Here is a 12,537-nt window from a genome sequence, read left to right as displayed (position 1 = left end):
CACACACACACACACACTCACACTCACACTCACACTCACACTCATGTCCAGCAATTTAAATCTTAATGTACATGTGATGTTTCTATCACATTATCTATTAAAGGTCCCATGACATGGTCTCTTTGGATGCCCTTATATAGTCCTTAGTGGTCCCTTAATACTGTATCTTTAGTCTCCCTCCCAAAATTCTGCCTTGGTGCATAATTACAGCCATTCCTTAGTATGTGCCATTTCTGAGTCTGTAGCTTTTGCGGAGCAGGATACCCAGGACTCGGTTTACACCTATCGCTATTTCTAGCCACTGAGGGACCATAGGTAGGTTTGGGGAACGCGTAATAATGCGTAATAATGTTAAACCTAACTATGTGAAATTTTCATGCCATGGGACCTTTAACATATAGCAGCACAGGTAAAGAAAAAGTTTTAGATGCTGCAATATAAGCTTATTAAGAGTTTTGGGTGATGACAAAATGCAATGAGGTCATTCCCAAGGTGATTAATCCATAGAAGAAGAAGAACTTGACTGCAGTGTTGTGACCAATAACATAATTACTTAAAAGGCCACAGTAGACTTACAAGTCTAGTCGACTAACACTATTGTTGTGCTTCTGAATCAACAAAGTTTAATACGATTTCATTTTTTCTCCCCATCACCCTGGTGGGAGAGAGATCATTGGATGCAGTGCACTGTGGCCATGCCTGAATTTAATTATCTAGTCACAGCAGAGCTCATATAATCCTGTAGTGGCTGAGGAATTGCCTGCTGTAGAAACCATCAACATCCCTGTTAGTACTGGCTGGGGACTTCATGTTTTGTTTTTCTTTTCTACTTTGATGCCTTTTTTCATTTTGCGTCAAATGTTTCAACAAAGTTACTTGACCATTTCTTTGTAGTTTATCAAGCAAAAAGGCCAAGAATATGCTGCTTTCAGCTTGTCACATATGCAAATTAGCTTCTTGTCTCTGGTTATTGTCAATATACATTGAATATCTTTGGATTTAGGAGCGTTTGTTGGAGCAAACTAAAATTCTAAAGACGTCACCTAGAGCTATAGTAAATAAATGAAAATAATAAAAGTGGTTTATCTGCTCTGCTGAAAAAAGGTCTTGGTTGCCTAGTGGTTAAGACACATACTGTAAAGCCGCAATGTTGTGGTTCGTTTCCGGCCCCGGAGGATTGTGGTATTTCATACCACGTTCTCTCCCCCCATGTTTCCTGTTTGTATCTATACTTTTCCCTGTCTCATAAAGGCAAACATGACAAGAAAGAAATATTAACTTCCAATGAAAGTAAATTCCCGCAGTGCAATCTCAACACTGCCCTCATCACTGTTTCTTCCAAATACTGCAGCTGCTGCTTCTTAATACTTGTAGTTTATACATTGATCACAGTGTGGGGGTTGGTTGTTGTAAACGCACGGGTCTCTTCCTGTAACTGCTTTTGTTTCAACGTGCAGTTAAAGGGTTGTTTCAGTAGGTGCTGGGTTTGACTTTCTTTCTGCCTGCATCATTCTAAATTTTCAGTGGGCCATATACAAAGCAGACATTTTAACTTGCCTCAGCAGGAAAAGCACAGGTGTAATTAATAATATTTAAACTGATTGTATTCCATATAGGCGAGCTGGTTCTAGGGTCCTGGTATTGTGCATACTGGCTCACTGTCAAGGCTTACTGGGGCACTTGATGGAACTTAGCCATTTGTTCTACTTGTAATTTTTCTGATATGACAAGTCAAAATGTCTGCTGTAAAAAATGCCTTTAGTCAGATGTAGTGTTGTGGTTCTTGCTCACTTTTTGTAGTCACTGCTGCCATCATGTGGCTTAAAGTGTAAGTTTGATATCTGCAAAGGTAGGGTGTATGATTAATGGACTTTAGGATTTGTAAAGAGGTGGGGTATATAATGTCTGTCTCAGATAATCAGACAAATAATCACTGTATATTCTAAGTAGAGTTGTGTTATTCACTAGCGTTGCCTCTTTATGTCTATACTGTTTTATCTTTGACTGTAGGCCTTGAAAATATTTATGTTGTCAGCAGTTGGTTGATATTTTACTTGAACTTTTCCTTTTTTTCTCAGTAGTGAATGTCTTTGCTCAGAGTTGCCTATGGGTATGTATCTTTTATGTCCAGCAGGGGGCAACAGTAGCCTGCTGTTTGTACCCCAAGGAGTCTCCATAGGAAACAACATGTCAACATAATGAAAACACGCCTCTTTCTGCAGGAGATTAAAATGTGGGCAAATAGACATTTTATTTCAGGATAACTAGGCATTACAGGTTGTTTAGAACATGTAGCAGTGCATATTATACCATTCACCAAAACCCTCATGGGCCTGTTAACCAAATCATATTAGAGCTAATGATTATTAGTGTGTCAAATGAGCGAGTCATTGTTAGAGTACGTGTATTGTCACCTCGGAAAGAGAAAAAAAGATCAGCTGGCTCCTGAATATTAGTCACGTTCAAACATTTGTTTTATGACTCCCTCTGTCCGATGATAATTAATTGTTTACTTTCTCATCTCTGGATGATGGCGTGACTCTTTTCAGAGGTTGTTTGCTCACAGCAATTAAGATCATCAGTGCTCATCCTCCCTCACCCTCCCTCTCCGTATCCCCCCCACCCCCCGTCTCCCTCCTTTTCTCTCTTTCTCTGTGCTAAATGCAGATTAGCAGCGTCACAATCGCATCCAGAATGAGAGTAAACTCCTCATTATGCCGTGTGACCCTCTGCTGCATGAATAATTCAGGGATGCAGCGTTAGTGGCTGGCTGTCATTAGCATTCCGGATGGCGAAGGAAAGCGAGAAAGAGGGAGAGAGAGGGTGGGAGACTCGTATCACTGACGGGGCTGACTCAGGGGGATCAGCGCTGGATTGAGACACACATCACACACACATCATCACACAACACAGGAGATCAGTGGAGGTGCCTCTCCACTCACACACCCCGCTGTCTGTGTACATCTTACACACCCCTGCTGCTGCCGTGCAGCTCAATCTGCTTACTGGGAGGAAAACAACAAAGGCCTCTCTCACTGAGTACATGCTAAACACTCTGGCTCCTGGGTGTGTGCGTGTGATAGATTCTGCTCTGTAAACACACTTGACTCTACCCCTGTTTTTTTTTTGTTGTTAATATATAACGAAGCAAATTGTGAGTGCTAGAAACCCCCGGCGGAGCTATCCTGGTGTGTCAGGAGGAGAACACTCCTCCTTGTGTGTGCTCACATGCAAGCATGCGTGCAGAAGCTGCATGTGCTTGCCATGGTGCCACTTCACTGGATGCACTCATGCTTGACTTGAGTGTGTAGACATATTACAACCCCTCCCCTTGTTAACTTCCCGGCTCCCTTGTCTGTTGCTGAGGCTGAGTGCTGTACTACAGTACTTAAACTCACCCCCGTCAGTCCCCTGGGGGGTCAGAACATCCGGCTCCCCGTGCCGCTAAAGGGCAAAGGTTGCAGGCCTGCATCCATCAGTCGACCTCTGAGCCAAAGAGAGTGAGCAGAGATTAATGGCACTCAACTGGTAATTGAGACATCAGAAACATGTTCAGCCGCCAACCGCGCTGCTCTTGATGTTTTATTGATATGCATGAATCTGACGATTTGGGGCACTTGCATAAAGCGGACATGCTCACCAGAGCTGTACTCAACTGAAAGAAATGTGGAGCTAGACCTTTTGAATTATAAAACAAGGAAACTTTTAAATAATCCAAATAAAGAAGCCTCATATCTTGTTCTGCTGTTATTTTTTTTTTTAGATGAAATAGGTTAAGACACTGCGACGCAGGGTGATTGCTCTGCATTTAGAGCCTACATGCTGCATCATGAGGGATGGCTGATGCAATCATAATTAAGGCTCGTCCTCAACAGAGCTGCAAATGCCTCCCTCTTGTTGTCGGTGACTGCCAGCAGGTGGTGCCAGAAGGAAACATCACATGTCAAAGGGAGTGCAACAAACATAAACCACATCTCTGTGCATGTGGGCGTCCCCCCCCCCCCCCTCCCCTTCTCTTACTCCAACTCCCCCTTTTTTAAAGAGCGTTTTATAATTAAAATGGGGGTGTCTCAGCCAGTACATACAGCATGTTCCGTTCAGAAAGCATGCTCAGGGCTATTTTTAGTCATCTTTGATCCCCAGCAGCCACACAGGAAAAGCCATCGATGACAGCAGCCTGTACAGTTAGTATACTATCTGTGCTGATCATTTCTCTACACCTAGCCTGTGTGGGGGTAGAGACGGGAGGCCTGACTGGTGAACAGCAACACTCCCCGGGTGTTTAAAGTTCACACTGGGCCATATGGTCCCCGCAGTAGGGGGTGTTGGTGGAATTATTCACACGGAGCGCTCTGAATCATCGAGATTCTGGTATCAACCTCCAAGATAAGGGGAATGTCTCAAAGGCTTTGTGCTCTGGCTTCAAATCTCAATCCTCAAGAGAACACCAGAAGCCCCATCCTTGCTTACACACTCCCAACTTCCCACTCTCTTCCTCAATGTGTCCCTCTCCCTCTCTCTTTCATGTCCTCCCTCACACACACACACACACACACACACACACACACACACACACACACACACACTCACAGTCCCTTTCCCACATCCACACAGTACAGTGTGACAAACAACGCCACCCTCTGCAGCGCAAAGCCAAAAACCTGTGACATTTCAGAGGAAGTAATATGAACTCATCCTCCATGACCAGATTTTGCCCCCGCCGCCTAATCCTTGAGTGCAGCCTAATTAAGTACAAACAGCAGTCCTCGGTTAATGCCAACAAATGGGCTGCTGCGGCTGCTGGATCGGCCGATTATAAAAGGGATGCACATTTGTTGTTTCTGCATTGTAATGCAATTACTTACCCATTATGATCATGTAATTGTGCAGTCATTAATTTTGCATCCCGTCTATAATGCAAAAAGGCTCATTGCAGCTGGAGTCAAGTTTTTTTTTTTTGCACTAAGGTACTCAAGGCAGGTTTTTTCAGCAGAACAGGGATTTACCCAAATGGATTGAAGATACCTGAACGATGGCGATATCGTAATGCTTTTGTGCAAATCAACATTCATCCCTTACTGTAGTGTATTAGAATATGTCAGAGGATGGGAACAAGGCCTTGCTCGCTGTTTGAATCATGACTCATTTGTGTTCAGTACTTTTATGCGCTTCATTCTTCGCCATCTATTCCTACCCTGCCCTAATGTTCCACTGATAAGAGTGTCCTATTCATTCCGCGTTCTTCACCAGTTACTACAAAGAGAGAGAGAGAGACTTTACAGGCATTGAATGAAAAGCACATCTATTTCTGAGGGGAACGCAAGCACGGTAGAAGATAATTATTGATTTGAAATAAGAAAAGATAAGGCTCAACCTTGAGCAGCCCGGCGATAGCGCGCAGAACAGAATAATTAATGGGCCTGTCTTGAGTTGGGACAAGCGTTCACACTGAGACGAGCGTATTGATTTTAAACAGATAAACTGCGTAACCCTTTGTGAAAGGTTTGACAAACAATTTAATTGGGGGGAAAAACAACAATATTCCTCACCCTTTCCATTTCCCTTTCATCACGTCCCTGAGCTGTTTTTCCTCTGCCTGACCTATGGAAACAATTACTGTGCATCAGGCCTTGTACTGCCTCCAGACTACCAAGTAAGGCTGGTGTAGGATGCACACACTGATTGGGGAATCTAATCAATGGTGGAACCTGTCTCCACTCCAGATGCCTGTGTTGAAACTGGGATTACCAAAGCCTTTTAGCTGTACGGCCCCCTCTCTACTTCTGTCAGAGAGAGAAAGAAAGATGGATCTGCCTGTTTAAATGTACCTGCCTGCTATAGCTGAAGCAGAGCTAATTTACTGTTCCTGTACAACCCTCCTCCTTCCCAATCCCCAAGGAGAGCAGCAAAGAAGCCCCAGTCCTCTCACTTCTTCCCTTGCCCTCCCCTGATTAGCGATAGGGGCTGTTTGATCATGTTTCCCTGCCTGTCTATGTGATTTGTAAGCTGTTTAAACGTGAACAAGGCAATTAAATAAGGACGAACGCAGGAGAGTGGGTGCCGCGGTGATCATTAGCGATGAATTACCCCTGTGTGCACTCAAACACTTGGGAGGACTTTCAGGCAGACCACTCCCGAGGATCCAGATCCAATCTAGCCATTGATTAACAGAGACTTGTTCTTCCTGTGAAATCACTCGACAGGGATTTTAGGGCACTCAACTGGTTTTATCGAGATAGGCTAACATCAAAGGCGAATGAAGAGGGATTGGGTAAATGGGCTTGCCTTGCCCTCCATGTAAGAGACTTAGAGGAGCAAATCTTGAATTATTGCCTCATGTAAATAATCTACTATGCTCTTTTTTGGGGAAGTGAGAGAGGAACTCATGAGTCACTGGGGCCAGAGAACACTCATAGTACTTTGGAAACTCTCATATTTCCCTTGATGGGAAACAACGGTGGGGGCTCCATCCCCAGGAATGTAAACAACACAAAGTTTCTGACTTGTGTGATCTGCAACAATTTGAATGTGTTAAGCCGGAGAGATGTAGAGGTATTAGTTTTCAAGGAGGGCTCTCATAACCTCTGAATACAAATATTGCATTTAGTAGCCTAATTCCCCTAATTTGATAAAAACTGAATACATAAGTGGATCTATTAGTCTCAAATTGGAAGGTATTAAATTGAGAAACCTACCACAGTGCGTTTGGTTAAGAGTGGTGTTTAACCAGTGTCTGGGGCAGTCTCTTGTAAAGCATGTTTTATATAACACAGACTGTCCTTACATTAGTGGAATGCATGGCATAGTTGGAATAGCTCTTCCATTGAACAACACTGGTGGGTTTTAAAAGCAGAGGTTACTGGCTGAGAACATTTTGTTCAAAACAATTTCTTTTTCTCTGCTCCCTCCCTCCATCCCCATATGAGCTCAGACTGTAGTAGATGGAAAGGGATTTGCTCTTCCTAAATGGCTATGGGGGCCATTTACGGTGTCACTACTATGGGATCACATGATGTTTGAGGGTTTAAAGGTCTCGAGGCAGCTGCTCCTTTTCGGATGGGATTTTCGAGGCGTCCAAGAGCAGGGCCCCATGCTGTCTGAACTGCAAGGTGGAGCAAATACTTCTAGGAAGAAAAAAAAAAAAAAACTAAAATCCTCAGAAGCAGTGTGTCTATTTGAAATGGGTTCTGGAGTCCCTCGGCTGCCTTCATGTTATAAACACCCACAGTGCTCAAATTCTTCCTTTGTCAAGGAGTCATAACAGGTGTCTCAGGAAGGAATTTTTTTGCGGTTAGCATATTTTCCACTTGCATGGAAAGTTTTTTTTTTCTCTTTATAAGGAGCATTCTGCCCTAGGTAGACCCTTTGCCTTGAGACATGATATGCAGACTTTCTTTGAAGCAGTAAAGGTTACTTTCACACTCGCTGCAATTCGGCCATGCCTTGTTAAACCAGGTTGTGGAAGTATTGGAACACCTCTGGCTGACATATGTTGGTAAGCCATGATGCACTTTGCATACACATTACTCCTGTCTGCAGTGAGGACATATGACACGCGTAACACATTTCTAGGTTCAACTTCGAATATCAGGCCCCTTCAAAACGTGCAACCTTTTGACCTCCACCAAAAATGTTGTTATACTCCTAAAAAGGGAATGCATCGGGATTCTGTAGCAGACCCTTTACGTAACCAGCACCCCTTGGGATTACACTCAAGCATTTTCCCAACAACCCCTCTTACTCAGTTAATTTATGGTGAAATACACCAGTGGGAATGGTATGGTGCACCTTGAACTATTTACCATGTCATTGGATTTTTCCCCCCTGTTGTAAATACTGTTACAAATTGACAGTCTTCAATTTACAGTTGAGGGGGGGGAAAAGCCAAGGACCTCCTTATGTGGTGTATCAACTTGACTGCAGTTGGTTCAATTTCCAAGTTGATATAGCCAGCCCCCTGGGAGGCTGTTTGTGTGAACGATGTGAAGAATACACATTATTCATACTCTCAGCTCCCCAGATAAAGACTCTATCTCGCAGCATAGCCCAGCTTTGCATTACGTTATGCCTAAGCATTGAAGCTATTGATGTTTGAAATGGCAGTATGATGGGAAAATACAAAAATGATAGAACCGCCTTCAGTATTTCACTGGAGACCCAAGGGTGTTCCTGTGGTTTATGTTTGAAAACTCAGCAATTGTTTACTCCCCACTCCCCAATGTCATGTCTGTTTTCTTGACTCAATGTGTTTTGGTCTGTTACACTCATCTCTTAACTCTTCCGTATGGTTCATACATCAAACATTTATTCAGATGTGGTCTCTTTCAAAACAAGTTATCCAGCTCTGAGGTTTTTGTACATGAGGAAATTATAAAACTTGTTTTTCTAATCGCTCTGAAAACACCACCTGTGAAATTAAAAAAATGCTGCCTATCTGCAAAGGTTAATCTTTCATGAAATAAAAGAAAGTTATGATTTCATGCATCCCTTTGAGGAAGTATTATATGTTCCCAGAAATAACTTTCGCTGCTCATCTTGCTTCAATACTGTATGGCTAACTGCAACCATGTGTCGACAGTGTTCCTCTTTTGCTTTTATCAAGTTTGCATTTAGACCCTAACTGCCTCTTTTCAACTCCAGCAACATTTGTTGTCAAGTATCCCATTTAACAAAATCCAGCATTTACTTGCAGCTTTTTCCCTCCTTTTTTATTTTTAAGCAGTTTATTGGAAAAGCTTGCATCTGGAATGTCACAAGTGCATAAAATGTATGCCACTTTATTTTTTTACTATATTTTATTATATTGCAGAGCTCACATGCTGCTAAGCTGCTATCTTCTTTACAGATATATATATATATATATATATATATATATATATAAGAAAAATCCAAATATTTTGATGATTTTAAATAGATTTTAAAGTGAGCTGAAATACCTAGGTGCCATGAAATCATCTTCAATACAACACTCGCTAAATCCTTTCACCGGCAACCAAACAGAGGAACATCTGCACTTCGTCAAATGTATGCCGCAGTGTGCGCCATATTGTTTTTGCGGGCAGTCCTTTTTTTTTTTTTTTTTAATTCTGGGGAAAGTTAATACAAAATTTGCAGTCACTACTGATGGAAGCTTGGGTATTTTAAAAATAGCGGGTTTGTGCAGAAGGTCCTGTGTTGCACTAGTGACTGTTCTCTAAGACCGATCAGTGGTCTGCATTGTTTCAACTCCATCTTCGGTATCAACACAGCTTGCTTGGAACCTTGACCAAGGTGGTACCAAAAAGTACTAGGTACTATCCACAACCTTTGCCATTGGACAACCAAAAAGGAGTTGAGTAGAGCTAGTGCCATACCATGCAGTTGAACTGACAGAATTAGCAGAACGAGTTGGCTAAAAGTAACTTAGAAATAGTTTGAATGGCTGTATCAGATAAATGGTTGAAATGTCTAGCTGGCCAATAGTGTATTATACGATCTCAACTGTCCTATTAATGATCTTTTAATCAACACAACATCTTTCATCTCTGTTGGCATGCAAAATGTATTATCTTAACATAATGTTAGAATGTATCCTTTTGCTGTTATTTAAGTCGGGCATGTTAACATGCTAACATGCATTTGGCATATTAACGTTAGCATCTAGGCATGCTAATACTGTATGTGATTAATATTTGTCTAGCATGTTAGCAGGATTTGATGCTAACATTAGTATTTCAGCATGCTTTGTTAGCCTGATCTCATATTACAATTGAGAGTTATGGAATTTGGTTATTGTATCCTATGCTGAACATGTGAAAATATGTTAATAGTGATTAAAAAGGTTGATCTTCCGAGTCATTAGGATATATTCTCTGGAGACCACAAATATCTGTTCTTAATTTCATGATCTATATTCACAGCTGCTCTTCAGCTGTACCTGTGTAACCTCTCTTAATGGATTTTGAATTGACTAATTTGTGGTGCTTATGAAATGCCATTTGTCCTCCCTCCTTCTACACATGTAATGTGTTGATAAACCTGTAGTCTGCTCATTTTACAGCTGGTTGTATTTTGTGTTTATACTAAGCCTCTATCAGCAGGTCTGGTCTAATTCACTTTGCGGTTAATCTTCAGTGTTGTATTTTCTAACAACTCTTGTACTTATTTATTTCAGATTCGAAGAAATTGTCAAGAGGAACAAAGTTGAATATCATGCTGGTGGTTCGACCCAGAACTCTGTGAAAATTGCTCAGGTTAGTTTTCTCTAGCCCTCTGCCGTGTGCCTGAGTGTGTTTTCAATATACAGGGAGATGCATCTAACCTTAGGTTTGTCAGCTTGGGAAAACAGAGCACAGCTGCACAGCATGTTGACGCATACGTTTTCAGTGTTGTCAATTCATCAAACCTGCCGCGCAAAGAGAATGGTAGGAAGGATTCAAAAATATTTGCAGTGTTATCTAGTTGGCCTAATTTCCTGAGACACAACAAACATCAATTACAGAGAATTACAAGTAGATGCAATTAACATGCCACAGCAAATTATTTCAAACAAATGCTGATGTTCTCCCTAGCTGTCAGACAGATTTGATTTGATCTAAAAGAAGTTGGTGATTGTCCAAATCTAAAATGGCAATCTGAGTTTGTGAAGATTATTCACTGAATTCTTTTTGGGTTTTTTAAGTGACTGCGGTAAGTCTGTGAATTTGACATGCAGTGATTAGCTGCTGATAAAGCTTTGGTCTGCTTACAATAAACAAAGACAAAGCACCCAGCTGAAAAATAATTCTCTTCCAAAGAGAAATGAGTGCAGAAGCTAATTGAGAGGCTGATGAGAACGCTCCGTCTCTTTTTCGTGTGTGTGTGTGTGTGTGTGTGTGTGTGTGTGTGTGTGTGTGTGTGTGTGTGTGTGTGTGTGTGTGTGTGTGTGTGTGTGTGTGGTGTGTGTGTGTGTGTGGGGTGTGTGTGTGTGGTGTGTGTGTGTGTGTGTGTGTGGTGTGTGGTGTGGTGTGTGTGCAACACACAAGACGGATACAGAGAGGGAAAAGAAAGCATGCAGGCCCTCAGGCTGCCACCATCTCCATGCTTTGGAGACATTAAGCATCCTTTTAAAGAGAGATGCGGAGCTGTGCACCTCCAGACAAACACTTTTTTAATTATCAAGATCAGACGCATTTACATAAACCTTAATCACTCACAGATATTAACTGCCAACTTGATTTTATTCTTTGGCCAACAACTCCCCCTATTTTTCAAATGTTGTGTGTGCTGGTGCGCTCACTTTTCCACTTATGACCTTGAAAATTGTAATTGCAACATTTTCCACAGAGATTATTTCCTTGTTATTTGTTATAACACAAGCTAAAGTAATCTATTTAGTTTGGTCTGCCTCAGTTCAGACATACACCTTGACAAGGATTTAAAAAAGTTTATTCAAGAAGATACTGAAGGAAGTATTAACGCCTTTGGGAAATCAGATGAAGAAGGAGATCTTTATTGTTGGAGAAAGGGCCGATATGGCCTCTGTGCCCTGTGAGAAGCGTTCAGTCGACTAAATTGGTCTTATAATGGCATGGCAGACCCCAGTCAAATGTTATTCTACTCTGTTTAGTTGGATATTTACCCCCTTCAGAGAGAAGATGTAGAGCTGATTCTGAAATGCTCATGATAACAAGAGTGTTTTCGTCCCACACCCAGAAGTCTCAGAAACCGTTTCTGTCAATATATACCTTGAAGCGCTGACTTTTCCACATTCCACTTTCAGGTGATGGTGTTCTTTTATGAAAAATGTATAATGCATAACCGGCTCCCAGATTATCACATTGTAGCACTTGCAATATGTGAAACTTCAAACCCTGCTGTATTGTGGAAGCTAAACCTTCAAACACGAATGATGTGCACTGCAGCACTGAATCCACATCAAAGGGCCCAGTGACTAAATGAGATGCTCGATCCGGGGCAGGTTTGCTCAGGAGCACCACAACCGCTGCTGGAGGAGAGAGAGAGGTGTTCAGAGGCTTTGCACAGGAATCGTTGCACATGCTGGGAAAACCCAGGGTGTGGGAGGATCAATGCCTTTGCCAGTAGAACTCCTACTTTCCTCCAAAACCTAACCGCTTCATCGGAGGCTGTAATAGGTTAAATACTGCCGCTTCATCTGAGTTAGGATTTCTGCACTATCAAGGAGAACCTAAACCTCGGCTTTAAGAAGATGCAGAATCAATGGTAATTGGATTTAGTCAAATGAGAATTGACCAAGCTGAAGCTTAGACGGATAAGTATTGTTTCCCTTTAACCACCGCCTCTGCCCCACTCTTTGGTCAAAATCATCTGTTGCAGTGTTTGCTAGTCGTTAATTGGATGCACTCTGTGCTATCTTTAACACTTTGGGTGGATTTTTATGGCTCCTGTCACTACTTATCCATATTCAAAGCAAACTAGACGTCCCACGTTAGACATGTCGACACATTTGTACTTTCTTATGTGCACCAGTGCTCCTAAATAAGCCTTTGATTTAGTTTGGATCATGTCAGTGAAGTTGGAAGCCTGTATGCAGTGCTG

General features: G+C 42.0%; 1 protein-coding gene across 2 annotated transcripts in view; it reads left to right on the top strand.

Moving 5' to 3' along the window:
- Positions 1–12,537, top strand: part of LOC116671388 (adenosine kinase) — a 104,232-nt gene that overhangs the window by 5,752 nt on the left and 85,943 nt on the right. For both annotated transcript variants that reach the window (XM_032502623.1, XM_032502625.1), the window contains exon 4: positions 10,154–10,232. In XM_032502623.1, the coding sequence (XP_032358514.1) occupies positions 10,154–10,232 (79 nt within the window). The remainder of the gene's footprint in view (positions 1–10,153; positions 10,233–12,537) is intronic.

Source organism: Etheostoma spectabile, chromosome 21 (genome assembly GCF_008692095.1).
Source record: "Etheostoma spectabile isolate EspeVRDwgs_2016 chromosome 21, UIUC_Espe_1.0, whole genome shotgun sequence".
NCBI classification, from domain to species: Eukaryota; Metazoa; Chordata; class Actinopteri; order Perciformes; family Percidae; genus Etheostoma; species Etheostoma spectabile.
This window is presented reverse-complemented; position numbering and strand designations above follow the sequence as displayed.